General features: G+C 39.1%; 1 protein-coding gene across 2 annotated transcripts; it reads left to right on the forward strand.

Annotated features, from left to right (window-relative positions):
• Nucleotides 1-1781: 1781 nt before the first annotated feature.
• On the forward strand, nucleotides 1782-14323 carry exoc1 (exocyst complex component 1). Of its 2 annotated transcripts, XM_031753691.2 has the most exons (19): nucleotides 1782-1890; nucleotides 3721-3852; nucleotides 3949-4079; nucleotides 4173-4332; nucleotides 6442-6629; nucleotides 6805-7032; nucleotides 7555-7687; nucleotides 7798-7907; nucleotides 9100-9249; nucleotides 9559-9667; nucleotides 10416-10460; nucleotides 10787-10950; nucleotides 11050-11163; nucleotides 11423-11502; nucleotides 11590-11818; nucleotides 12728-12911; nucleotides 13014-13213; nucleotides 13325-13519; nucleotides 13606-14323. In XM_031753691.2, the coding sequence occupies exons 2-19, from the start codon at nucleotides 3729-3731 to the stop codon at nucleotides 13756-13758; spliced, it is 2697 nt and encodes an 898-aa protein (XP_031609551.1). In that variant the 5' UTR covers nucleotides 1782-1890; nucleotides 3721-3728; the 3' UTR covers nucleotides 13759-14323. The 2 variants fall into 2 exon arrangements, with proteins under 2 accessions (XP_031609551.1, XP_031609553.1); XM_031753693.2 differs by lacking the exon at nucleotides 10416-10460.
• The last annotated feature ends 521 nt before the right edge of the window (nucleotides 14324-14844 follow it).

The raw sequence follows: 14844 nt of genomic DNA on the forward strand, positions 1-14844 counted from the left end.
TAAGTCATAAAGACATATTTGGTTATCAGAACTGCACTTATGTGTTCCACAGCTTGACACTTGATCACAGCAGACTCAATGAATATGGAAAAAACTGAGATATTTTTGATTTTGCATTTATTTTTATGACAAAGGGAATACTCACTATCTGAGAAAAATAATTTAACAGAAAATAAGACATTCTGTTGTCTGGCAGTGTTTTAGGGGAGTACTGTGAAGGTTCTCAGTCATCCAGGTCATCGTAGTCAAAGGAGTTTGCAAAGAAAAAAGCGTCTGGACTTCTTTAAGTTGCTGAAGAAGCTTCTCGGATGAGAGGTGAAACGTCTTCAAGCAACTTAAAGAAGTCCAGACGCTTTTTTCTTTGCAAACTCCTTTGACTTTTAGGGGAGTAGTTTTACAGATATCTAAGAGTTTCATATTTTGTTTTCATTTATCATACTAGAATCATACTTTAATGAATCTTGTTATTAATCTCTGGCTCTCTTCCACAGCATGTCTTTATCTTTCTTCTCTCTCCCCAACTTCTCTCTCCCGGTAAAAGGGAGTTTTTCCTTCCCACTGTCGCCAAAGTGCTTGCTTATAGCGGGGTCATATGATTTGGGGGGGTTTTCTCTGTATGTATTATTGTAGGGTCTACCTTACAATATAAATCACCTTGAGGTGACTGTTGTTGTGATTTGGTGCTGTATAAATAAAATTGAATTGAAAACAACAACAACAACAACAACAACAACAACAAACAAACAAACAAACAAACAAACTATGGCCCCGGTGACCATCCCTGAAATGTACATGTATTTATCTGCACCCAACTGCACTTTTTTTTCAAGGCACTAAATTGGGTTCCATGTGATTCATGAACCAACATTAGCTGAATAATGAACAAACAAATTAATAATACAAAACCTTTAAAAAAAAATAACAAAACACTTTCCAGCATTTAAATTAAGTGCTAAAATATTAGTGTTAAAATAAAGATGGTGAGAAATAGGATGAAATAGTCTGTGTGGTGTTCCTTTGTAGGTTCTTTGTCATCCAGGTCATGGTAGTCTTAAGAGTTTGAAAAAAGAAGGCAACCTCTTTAGTTGTAAAAACCAAAGGTGGAGAGTCGCAGTCTACAATGCAGTCTTAAGATCTCTTCCCAGGTGCTTCAACCTCCATTAACATTTTTCCTCAGGTGACCTGAACAAATTGCATGTTGGGGTGGGACAAGGTCCCTTAACCCGCAATAATGACCCATCCTGTTTTCACACCTTGGCTGACGTAATGACTCACATAATCAATAGTGGATCTACAACCTTCAGGACGATCACCGAAGGGGACAACCTCCACTATGGCTTAAAAACCTGGGACTCTGCACATTTTGTTTTTAGAACTAAAGAACCATCTTGAGTGCCTTCTTTTTTTTTTTCAAGCTTTCAAGACTTTCTATGTGGTATTTCCACCACATTCACCAAATTCTGCAAAGCTTGTGACTTTTTGTTGACTTGTAATTTTCCCTGATGAGTATGGCAATAGATAGACTAACATTCGACTGTAGGCTATAATAAAACTCCCTCCCCTCAAATGCACTGGGTAAAAAAAAAAGCCTGTCTGTAGAAAAGCGCGTGGGACATTGCGTCAACATCTGGGACAGGACTCAACGAATAAATGCTTTGTTATCCAACATAATGTACATAAAGAACAAATCTACACTTCTGTAGCGAGGAGATCTGTTATATTACGAGGGGCAACTGTTAAACAAAGGCACAGAATCTATGTGACCTGAATATAGTGTTATTTTAAGCGTTTGCTGGTGGAGGAGGATGTTGCTGTCACATGACCGCTCCATCTGAGGACCAGGAAGTAAGAGGGCGGTGCTTCCTAGGGCTGGAGGGCTGAAAAAACAAGGTAACCGCTATTTTATTATATCTCTGTTAAAATGCACATAGAGTGGCTTTTGATTAAAAACCCTGACAGTGGTTTATACGAGTATTTCGCGGGTGTACGCACTCTTTTCGCCTGGTTTATGCAACCGGCGTCATTTATGCTAACAGCAGTAGCTAGCTTTGTTCAGCTAACAGACGCTAACCGACAGAGAGGACAGCAGGAAGGGCCACCGATGTCTCTGGGTTCAGGGCTGCAGTATTCACCAGCTGCCTCTAAAGCACATTTATTTTAGTTTTGGGGCACTATGTTGTAGTTTTAACCGACGTCCTTTAAATATGTCTGCGTTAGAAATACACAAAGACACAAAGCGACTATTTATGTGCATTGACGTAACCTCTTCAAGCAGGGATATGAAACTAATTGTACATCTTGACCACCGCTCATTTTGATCTTAATTGGGCTTAAAGTAACACAGCGTTTCAGAAAAGGAACATCAGACTAAGAGTAAAATGTGGTGATGGTGGTGTTACGGTCTGGGGCTGTTTTGTTGCCTCAGGATCTGGAAGACTTGCTTTGGTAAATAGAACCAGGAATTCTCCTGTCCAAACATCCTGAAGGAGAATGTTCGGCCATCTGTTCGTGACCTCAAGCTAAAGTCCACTTGGGTTCTGCAGCAGGATAACAATCCAAAACACACCAGCAAGTCCACCCTTGAATGGCTTAAGAAAAACAAACTTGAGACTTTGGATTGGCCTAGTCAAACTCCTGACCTGAATCCAATTGAGACACTGTGGTACGACCTTAAAAAGGCAGCTCATGCTTGAAAACCCTCCAATGTGGCTGAATTACAACAATTCTGCAATGATGAGTGGCACAAAATTAATCCACCGTGCTGTAAAACTCTCTGCCAGTTATTGCAAACACTTGATTGCGCTTGTTGCTAAGGGTGGCCCAACCAGTTATTAGGTTAATAATAAACACCTTCATTTAGAAACTGAATTTGTATATTTACTTGTGTTATCCTTCTCCAAATATTTATTGTTTTTTAATGATCTGCAACATTTAAGTGTGACAAATTTACAAGAAAGTAGTAAATCACTAATGGGGCAAACACTTTTTCACACCACTATATATAAAATAATCAGTTTTTCTAGTATCCTGATGACTTTGCACTATTGTGCCTACTCCATCTTCTACATTAAAAGATCTTTATGGAACTGTCTTGGAAAAGGCATTTTTTGTGTCAGTTATACTTTTTACCTCGATAAATACAGGATATATAAATGTCAAATAAATATAAAATAATATAATAATATCAAAATCAATAATTTTTATATGATACTACTAATCATTTTTTGGCACATCAGTTATAGTTAGGGCAGTGAAATGATGTTACCTTATTAAACTGCAGTGTGCATCCTGTTATTTCTTACCATTTGATACACAAAAATGTCCCAAAAGAGTATAAAGACCTCTTTGGGAAAGGCTAAACTTCTTTGGGGCAGTCACCAAAATTTTCTGTATGAAGGAAATGATAAACCTTATTTATATAGCATTTTTCCTAAAAAGTAATAATATGCTTCTAGGAAACATCCAATAAGAAAACTTGTTTGGGCCAAGCTTCTGTGTTTTGGGCCTGCTCTAGTCACCCAGGCAGTGACAGACTGACACTTGATTGAAATCTATTCAAGTAGTCCACTCAGGATGAAATTAAGGCATGGATAACTATTTCAGAGTCCCTAAAACAGACAACCAGCTTTAACTTTGCAAGTACCTGAAGCTGAAAGAAGCATTTATTTGTGTATGTGTATCAAAAGTTTATTTATTTATGTCATGGTCTCTGTATGACAGCATCCATCATGACAGCCATAAAGCATGCTCTCCAGAGGGACATCTTCACACCCAATGATGAGCGTCTCCTTGGCATTGTTAACGTCTGCAAGGCAGGAAAAAAGAAGAAGAACTGCTTCTTGTGTGCTACAGGTAGTCATCACATAAATGGCTGTAAATAGTGTGTAAGGATAAAAAGCCTTTTGAACTAATTTTTTAAGTAATAGTTTTTTTTTTTTGCTCTTCCAGTTACCACAGAGAGGCCTGTCCAGGTTAAAGTAGTAAAGGTGAAAAAATCGGACAAGGGGGACTTCTACAAGCGACAGCAGACCTGGGAGCTCAGAGACTTGACAGAAGTAGATGCCAAAGATGCAAGCAAGGTGAGAAATAATACATTTCTCTGATCTTTTTTGTGTTTTCACTTAGAAAACATGTTTTCAAAGCTGATATTGTTTTTTACTTTTATGCTTTAGGAAAATCCTGAGTTTGATCTTCATTTTGAGAAAGTTTACCGGTGGGTGGCCAGCAGTACAGCTGAAAAAAACTCCTTTATTTCCTGCATCTGGAAGCTGAACCAGCGCTATCTGAGGAAGAAGGTGGAGTTTGTGAATGTCAGTTCTCAGCTGCTCGAAGGTGCGTAAATAAATACTCCACCATTAGCCATCCCTGTGACAGCATGCCTCTTGCTACGATTTGATTGCATTTGCTTAAAGGTGTGTCTGTTTATCTCAAACCACTGCCGTTGACACTAGAGTGCACATATTGGAGGTAATCTAATATGGAAGTGAGAATTCCAACTGGATTTTTCTTTTTAATTTAATTTTTTAATGGCATGTTTTCAAAAAGATTCTGCCTCTTCTCTGTTTCCTGGTTTGTGGTATGGTTTTCTGTGTTAAAGTCTTTCTTTATTCTCACTTTTTTCTCTTTAACTTTCTCTGGCCAGAACTTCCTAAAGCGGAAGGTTGGTAGGACTTAACTTTCCCCTCCTCGTTCCTCACCATTGTGTTTTCATTACATCAAACCACCATTCTCACCAGAGACTTTCACCTCCTTAAAACTGCTGCTATTTGGCTCGTTGTCCTTAGAAAATAAATAGACATGATTCATTTTGTTTGTCTACAGACATTTAGATCATATTTTTAATCTCCTTGTTTCCCATGTTCATTCCACATTAAAATGACTGTTTGTATCAAAATCAAATTTACATACTTGTCCTCTGGCCTGTAGCTGTGTATCTCTTTATATTGTTTTGAGTGCCATCGCCTTAGAGCAAGATAGTCTTTGATTCAAATGTGCATGTTTCCCTTGCGCCTGTGTGGGTTCTCTGTACCTCTGATTTCTTCATACAGTCCAAAAACATGCATGTTTAGTTGATTGGTGATTCTAAATTGGCCGTAGGTGTGGATTTGAGTGTGAATATTTGTATGTCTCTATGTGTTATCCCACCTCTCGCACTATGACAGCTGGAATAGGCTCCAGACCCACAACAACCTTAAACTAAAAAAATGGATGGATGGACTCAGTTTTGGAGAAATAACCAGTCTTCTCTTGATTATAATTGAACTAGATGTCATGTGAACTTTGATGTGGACAGAATATTTTTGAAACACTCAGCAGTATACCTCTTTCCAGAAATCATGAGCCAATTATTCAAAAAAACAAACGTTATGAACAGTTTGATGTTGGGACTATTTGCTTTCTGCTGTCTATACTGACCAGGCAAAAGCCACTCTTACCTCTATTTGACATCACAGAGATACAAGAGTAAAAAAAACCCTCTTAATTAAGCATAAATGTACTTAAAAGCAAGCAGGTTGAAGCATGAGCCTTTGGTTCATCGGGTTTTCTAGCATATATATACTGACTGACTTATTTGAAACATTTCTTAATGAGTAGCCACATCTGAAAATCGTAGGAGAGCATAATAGGCCTCCTTTCATGTGTAGATCCTGTGTCATTGTCTTGAGCCTTGGGCATGAGCTTCTTCTCATGACTAAAACTGGGTGTCGCACTTCCTTTTGTTTTGGTGTGAATTGTCCCTTTTCATACATATAGATTTAGAGATGGCAGCAGGTTGAAAATAGTTCTTGCTGCATTTTGTATAAGTTCATGAATTCTGTTATACCTGTACTGAGATTTTAAACTCCCAACAAAAAAAAAATATGTACTTATGTTGTTACCTGAGCTCCTCGAGGCATCTCTACAGCTGTTTATCTCCAAAACTGGGCAAGTCGCACTCTAGAGGCCAGAGTGAAAATATTTGTATTTGATTTTGCTGTGAATTGTCCCTTTTCATACATATAGATATGTCAGTATATAACCTTATTAATATATCCCACATTATTTAATGCACACCTGTAGTTTAATTGGAGCTAAAAGAAGTAAAGTACATTGTTAGTTCAGTTGTTTCAGCGTACAGATTAATTATTACAGTAATTTCTTTACTTGGAAGCTGATAGACATGCTTCATATTTTCAACCTCCTGCCACTACCTAATATTGTTTTTCATTTGTTGCTCATAGTCATGCTACACTTTCATCACTGATACAAAATAAGTACAGCGTTACTCTTAAAACCATGAAAGATCTGGGTATCCTTTACTCAGTGTAATTGTGCCTTTAGATGTTCTTTCAATAATGGAAGAAAACTGGATTGAGTCTGAAGATACCATTTCATGTGTTTTGAACTTTGCCATTCTACTTATGTCTTGCACATGTTTTTGTTCTCTTCTCCTGGGCTTAGAGTCTGTGCCAAGTGGTGAGAGCCAGAGTGTTGCAGGGGGAGATGAGGATGCTCTGGATGAATACCAGGAACTCAGCACCCGTGAAGAGCAAGACATTGAGAGCATGATGGTAACATGCGAGTACGCCATCTCCAATGCAGAGGCTTTTGCAGAGAAGCTCTTCAAGGAGCTTCAGGTTTTAGATGGGGTGAGTAAACCCAGTTCATCGTCCTTATATTAAAAACTAGTCTTTGAGATGCCTAAATATATATGTATATATTTTTTTTTTAAGGGCGGCATCTGTTTAATGACCTAAAATCACTCTCATTAATAATGAAAGAAAATAATAGTAATTATATCTCTTTATCTGTTCTTACAATAAGGCCAACATTCAGTCCATCATGGCATCAGAGAAGCAGGTCAATATCCTAATGCAGCTGCTGGATGAAGCACTGGGAGAGGTGGACACCATTGAGGGCAAGCTGAGCAGCTATGAAGAGATGCTCCAGAGTGTGAAGGAGCAAATGGACCAGATCTCACAGAGCAATCGTCTCATCCAGATCAGCAACACCAACAATGGCAAACTACTGGACGAGATTCAGTTCTTAGTGGTTAGGAGCACATTTAAATGTTTTCCAAAATAAGTAAAATATACCAAAATAAGCAGCAAACTTTAAGCCTCAGTGGATCTGAGGGTATTGGAAGTTTAAAACTTTTTGGGGAATGGCCATGTTGTTTTTCAGAGGAAGAAGTGATCATATAAGGTCTAAAGGGTGGCAAAGCTTGGTTAGTGAGCTGCATCCATCCAGACTGTATGGCTTCATACTGATTGTTGCTAAGTAATGTACAAAAAGATTTTTGGGGCACTTTTTTAGTTCAGTTAATCACACGGCAAGTAAAATTAAGGTGAAGCCACCCATGTCCACTCCATAGTCAAAGCAGACACACTCCTGATTTTAAGGACTTGATAAAGTTCAAAAGGTTGCACTATGAAATTCACTTTTAGAACCAGTCTAAAAAGGCCACTTGAGGATCAGTTGAGCAATTTTTTTGAGTTCTATTTTCAACCAAATTTAGATTTTGCAGACAACGACACTTTGATTTGTGACTTTAATTTTGTTTTCCTTGTGTAGAACTACATGGACTTATCAAAGGGACACATCAGGGCCTTACAGGAGGGAGATCTGACATCCCCTAAAGGTATAGAGGCCTGTATCAATGCCTCTGAGGCTCTCCTGCAGTGTATGAATGTGGCTCTCAGACCAGGTAAGTTTAAAAATTAACTTTTCTTGATTACTTGCTGACTGGGTTGATGAGCCGGTGCTCTTTTAAAAAAAACGTAATGAGATTAAAGTGTTGTTGTTTTCTTTCTGCAGGCCATGATAAACTTATGGCTATGAACCAGCAACAGCTCCTGTTCGCTGAACTGAGAGACACCTTTGCTCGCCGCCTCACGAATCATCTCAACAATGTGTTTGTTCATCAGGTAACAGGCATAGCTTGGTCAGGAATATATTTTCATTGTCTTATTCTAAACATTTAAAGAAGGAAAATCTCATCAGAATAAATATCTCTTGAATCCTCCAGCACTACTGAACTGTGAAATTGAACAAGGTGTAATGATAACATTGAAATTTGTTGGTTTCGTAAATGTTTGGTTGATGAAAACTCACAAACTGCAAAATGATTTTCAATATTTAATTTTCTGTGCATCTGAACATTACTGGGAACAAAGTAGTGTAAGCAGATTTAATAATGAAATGTTTTGGTATCCTCGTCCCTGGTCTGCTGTGAAATGGAGGACATCAGTCTATCCTTTGCTTTTCCAAGCTCTTTGTCTCTCTCTTTCTCCTCTACTGAGCTTTCTGTCTAGTTAAGACTTACTTCCTGGGCTTCCTTGTATCGTCTCCCTTCACCTATCCTTGATTCTCTGTGTATCCCACTTTGAATCATCCCACTCTGCTCTTTGTCTCTGTGTTAGTTCAACCACTTCAGTCACTTCAAAATGACCATCCCTCAGTTCTATAGGTCCTCCTGTCTGTCACTTCCAGTGAGTACCCTCACAGCAACCCCCACGTGCCCCATTTTGCTAATGTTTGACTTCTCACATATAACTCGATCATACATGCCATGAGAGCTCAAGCTTTTCACCATAGCACATTATGTATTGCATGGGATATATTTCTAACTACTGAACATCTCACATTTGATCTCAAAGCTGAAGAGGCACTGTCCATCCTTCTCCTCTTCCGTCAAATGCCTCGGCTCAGGGCTCATTATGTTTGTGTGCTAACGTGGCTTCTTTGCTAATAGTCTCATATCATAAGATGCTGTGCCTGTCTGCGTGCATGTCTTGAAGAGACTGAACAAGCTTAGGGGGAAGTGGGAAGAACATCAGTTCGGTATCAGAAGAGATGGAATTCAGGAAGTTGGCTGAGAATGTGGTGGCTCTGGAGTGTAAGAAAGTCTTAGATTATTTACTTTAACATCATCTGGATACACAGTACACTAAGGTAATGCTTCAGATGATTGTAAGAGGAAGCAGGCCAAGTCTTCCTTTTGCATAACATGTGTTTGCGTGCATATATGGAAAAATGCATATTATAACTTTTCTCCTGTAATGTATACTTCTAGTGAATATACTGCTAATGATTATCTGTTCTCACTGTGATCCTCAGGGCCATGACCAGAGCTCAACCCTGTCACAGCACACAGCTGAGCTGACCCTGCCCAAACACAGCCCTCTCCACAGGGACTTACTGCGCTACGCCAAGCTCATGGAGTGGCTGAAGAACACACACAGGGAGAAGTACGAAGGCCTGTCGAGGGTCAGTGCAGTGTTACTTTGCGAAAATACTTGAGAAACAGTATGACATTTTGGGAAATGTGCTTTTTGTGGGGTTTGGATAGTACAGCAGACAAACGTGAGCATCATTAATACAGTTAAATAAGCAGAGAGTGGTTGAAAAAGACTAAGTAATAAACTAGAAGCAAAGAAAAGAGGAGAGAGCACATGATTCTTAGTACAATATAATGCTTTCCTAGAATGTGATGTGTGTATGTTTTCCAAGATGTTAATACACATTTTAGCTGTAACAAGTTGTAAATCTTAACAAATATTCTCTATTTTTTTACAGACATATGTTGAATATATGAGCAAACTGTATGAGCGAGAAATCAAAGAGTTCTTTGAAGTTGCCAAAATAAAAATGGCGGGTACATCCAAAGACCCGAAGGGCAAGTTCGGTAAGCGCTATGATTCCCACGTTAAACTTAACATGAACTATGCTTGTCTTCCATCATGTAGTTCACTCAAAAGGAATGAATTTTGTTGCATTTCTTGACTGTTTTATCCTCTTCTTATATTATGTTCTCACACCTTTACAAACTTTTCTGCACCATGCCTGGTACCAAAAGCATTACCAAAGTCTTTTTAGAACAGGACTCACAGCTCTGTATCCTTGGCAGCCTTCTTGATAATCCCTCTATGCACTTATTTGGACAGTTATTTTGAAGATTTATGTGCTTTAGCTTTTAAAATAAGATCATAAATAGCTTTTTCCCCCTGAAATTATTCTTATACCACCATCTTTGCTGTTGCAGGCTTCTCCCATCTTTTTCTATTCAGGATTCTTTGAGCACCATCTTATAATCTTATGCCTGCATCCAAAGTTTGTCTTTCAGTAATGTCTCCTTTTCCCTTTGCACAGGGACTTTACATGCTTTTTTTCTCAATATGTATGATCTGCACAGAACCCTTGGATGAGCTTAGGTTTTGGCAGATTCTGCTTTCTGCACTCTGTATTAGCTTTTCCTTCTGAAAACAAAAACAAAGACTTTGTTTTCCAAAGGTTTTTTCGAGCTACTACCTAAGTCACTGTGGTGCACGTCAGCATATGTGTACATCTAACATCTAGCCTTACCCCTCCCATGCTGCATGTATTAAGCCTAACCTGTGTCTGTCTTTGATGCCCGCCTTTCTAACTGGCTGCAGCTACGCTTCCGCGGAAAGAGAGTGCACTCAAACAGGAAACAGAAAGTAAGTACGACATTTGAAATGGAGCTGTTCCACTGTCAATTTCCAACTGTGCTTCTGATCACTACATGACTGTACTAAAATGAATCCTATGATCAAACCCCTTTGCTGTTCCAATACAAGCCATTACCTCACCGTGTACCTGGTTGGTTGGGCTAAATCATCACAGTACATTACCACACATTCTGTAACAAATGCCAAAAATCTAACCATTTAATTTAATGTTAAGTTGGATTCCTTCACTGTAGAATTTTTGGAAAACTGACTTGTATTAGCCTTCCCACAAAACATAGCCATTAACTCATACCATATTTGTTGTGCTACATTAGGCCTACATGGCAGCTCTGGGAAGCTGACAGGCTCTACCTCAAGCCTGAACAAGCTCACAGTGCAGGGCTCCAACAGCCGGCGTTCCCAGTCTTCATCACTACTGGACATGGGCAACATGTCCGCTTCTGACCTCGATGTGGCCGACAGGACCAAGTTCGACAAGGTAACACTGCCAGAAATTTAAGTGGAGTGGAAATAAAGCTACGTGTGTGTACATCCTAAGAAATTACATTTAATTATTTATTTATTTTTGTCTCTGCAGATTTTTGAGCAGGTCCTCAGTGAGCTGGAGCCTTTGTGTCTTGCAGAACAAGACTTCATCAGCAAGTTTTTCAAGCTGCAGCAGCATTTGACAGTTGCACCCCCTCTCGCACAGGTATTTTTTTGATCACATACTGGAAATGGCTGTAACAGAAAGATCAAATGGCATCTAAATGAATTATAATATTTCACAACGATAGCAGTGCTCATACTTGTGTGGTGGCATCTGAAACTGGAGCGTTTGTCTCTCCTGAAAGTGTAGAATAAAACAGTGATGACAGATACTAGCGTGTTATCAGATCCAGTGTCATTCATATATGCATCCACAGATGTTTGTTTAGGTTTGTCATGTTTGATCTCTTTTGTCCTGTCAGCCAGAGACGGAGGATTTAGATGGAAGCTTGCCATCTAAAAAGCCTCCCCAGGCAGAACACAGACACTCCTTGTCATCAGAGTGAGTTCTCGCAGATCATTGCTAATATTTCTGATGTAAATTTTTTTTTTTTTAATGCAATTGTTCGCTTCTTTTTTTCATTTACAGGAAAGATATAGTGCGGCTGATGATGAATAAAATCTTCCAGAGCATCGAGACAGAGCTCAACAGCCTCATCGCTTTGGGCGACAAGATTGACAGCTTCCATTCTCTGTACATGCTGGTGAAGATGAGTCACCATGTGTGGACAGCTGAGAACGTTGACCCGGCCTCTTATCTCAGCACAACTTTGGGAAATGTGCTGGTGACTGTCAAGAGAAACTTTGACAAATGCATTGTGAGTAGTGCCTTTTTTGTTGTTGTTGTTGACATCAATAAATCAAAGTCTGGTTGAGGTTGGCGTGTTATCCACACAGACACTTGGGCAGGAATATTATGTAGGTATATTGAAAGCTGCCACACTATATGTCTGTCTAATTTCTTAACTGCTTATCCAACTCCAGACCCACGAGCAACTCGGGGTTATGTTGGGGGGGGCTGGAGATTATCCCAGCTGTCACAGGAGGAGAGGCGGGGTACACTCTGGACATGTTGCCAGTCCATCGCAGAGCCAACAGACAGACAGAAACACGCTCTGACATCCACACTTCCAGCCAATTTAGAATCACCACTAAACAAACATGTTTTTGGCTTGTAGGAGGAAGTGAAAGTAGGTGAAGGAAAGTCACAAAGACTCAGGGATAACATGCAAACTCACCTGACAACGATGTTTGAATAATAAACAGTATAAAAGGGGGACAAACTTTCTGAGTCTGAAGGGTGAGGCCAACACAGAAGTGCCTTAAACCTGGAGTCACTAAAGTGCCACCAAAGGTTTGTAGCCGGAATGGTGGTGCGCCACGGCTACTCAGGCCTGGATATTGCATTCAGTGTTGTGACACCAAACACGTGAGTTTAGTGGTGGCAATGAAGTCATAAAGGCAAAGTATAGTTTTCTGATGTTGAGGGATTTATTTATAGCGATCTACTCCTCAAAAATCATAACAGTAGTATCATTTTGTGAAAAAGCTAAGCAAAACATGCAAGTTTTGTAAATTTTACTCACAGAATTCATTTTCTATGATAATCCAGAGCCTGTGGGAAATTACTAGTGTTGTTGTTTATTTGTTTGTTTTCAGTCAAAGGATTCATTGCTGGGCTGAATTTGGGAATAAATTTGAACTTTCTTTCTTTTCTTTTTTTACAGTCTAATCAGATCCGACAGATGGAGGAATTTAAGATATCCAAGAAGAGCAAAGTTGGTATCCTGCCTTTTGTCACTGGGTTTGAGGAATTCGCTGAACTGGCTGAAACCATATTTCGCAATGCAGAGCGTCGAGGAGACCTGGACAAAGCTTACGTTAAGCTTATCAGGGCCGTCTTTATGAACGGTGAGACCACTGATCATTAAGCAAGTTCTTATTTATTGGAAAAGGATCATGTGGAGTCGATGAGGTGTCCTGGAATTTCTGACTTGTTTGTTGTTTTCTCAGTGGAGAAGGTTGCCAATGAAAGCCAGAAAACACCACGAGATGTCGTGATGATGGAGAATTTCCACCATATCTTTTCTACGCTGTCACGTCTAAAGATTTCCTGCCTGGATGCAGAGAGACGAGAGGCCAAGCACAAATACACAGACCATCTACAGTCTTACGTAATCAATTCTCTGGGCCAGCCTCTAGAAAAGCTGAATGTGAGAAGAGTTAAAGTGATCACAAAATTCAGTCATCTTTATTAGCCTGAGTTGGAGTATTACGAATATAAGCAGAGTTTTATAACAGGCAAACTGTCATCTCTCTTGCAGCATTTCTTTGAAGGAGTTGAAGCACGTGTAGCCCAGGGTGTTCGTGAGGAGGAGGTGAGCTATCAGCTGGCCTTCAACAAGCAAGAGCTGCGGAAAGTAATCAAAGAGTATCCTGGTAAAGAGGTGAAAAAGGGACTCGACAATCTTTATAAGAAGGTGGACAAACATCTGTGTGAAGAAGAAAGTCTGCTGCAGGTGAGAAAAAAACAGTTTAGGGGATTAAAATCATTGAATGCCTCTTCCTGCCTCTGAACTGTTGCATTTCCTGTCTATTCCTCTAGGTGGTGTGGCACTCCATGCAAGACGAGTTCATCCGTCAGTACAAGCACTTTGAAGATCTCATAGGCAGGTGCTACCCTGGCTCTGGGATCACTATGGAGTTTACAATCCAGGACATGCTGGAGTACTTCTCCAGCATTGCTCAGTCTCATTAATCTTGCTGCTATGCACCTTTCCTTAATGATTCACTACTGGCTCACACTGGCTGAAGATACACTAGCAATTTACAAACTACCATCTAATGCTTTTCGAATTAAGAACATTTCCTCTTTGTGTTTTTATTTGAATGAAAGGGAATTTGTACATAAGACAGTGCTAGGGATATTGCTGCATTTTGTGTGTGTGTGTTTCTTTGAGATTTAACAACAGCTCTCTAAATACTTCTTGTTTGTCATATTTTTATTATTTCTTGATGCCATATGTACATAATAAATTAGCATCTGCACAACTCCTCCTAGTATTTGTCGCACATTTCTGTTTGTTTTACCGTTAAGTCAGGGGAGTGTCCTTGCTCTCGACACTGGATGAGAGCAAGGATAGGGCCAGTGGTGGAGTGTAACTTTACTGAAGTACAATTTTTGAATATACTTTGTTAAAGTATATCTGTGTTATTTTGCTTTTTCTTTACAGTTGAATGCAAACATTGCATTTTGTACTGCGCACATTTACTTTAAAGGTTATACATCTCCAGCTGCATCAATAAAATGATGTATACATACACTTGGTAGTGACTACTTTTGCTTTAGGTAATTTATTTTTTTTATGCTAAAACTTTTATACTGTTAGGCTACTTGGTTATGATAACTACAGTGTGTTTAGGAAAAACAACCCATCAATGGTACTCTTTTTTTTTTTTTTACATTTAAGTTGGTAATAGTCACCCTCCTACTGAATACTCTAGTTAACACAGTATTAATTTAAGCAAATTTTAAACATTTGTTTTTTTTTATTGGTAATTTCAGTATTTATTTCCAAATTTTTGGTCAAATAAACTATTCATATTACAGAGCTATTAGATAAACCTTTGTGAGCCAAAAAACCCATTAAAAATATAGTATAGTAACAAGGTTAAAATGAGAGTAACCAAGTTGAACAAGTTAACAGGGCTAAACTGATATTTTACTTTTAATTGAAGATCCTGACATAAATGTGGCAAATAATACTCAGGACCACAGAAATGTTGTTTCTCAGTTTTATCAGAAAAAGATGCAAGCTGTGTGTTTTGTAAACCTCTGTGAAAG

The sequence above is a fragment of the Oreochromis aureus genome, linkage group 23 (assembly GCF_013358895.1).
Source record: "Oreochromis aureus strain Israel breed Guangdong linkage group 23, ZZ_aureus, whole genome shotgun sequence".
NCBI lineage: Eukaryota > Metazoa > Chordata > Actinopteri > Cichliformes > Cichlidae > Oreochromis > Oreochromis aureus.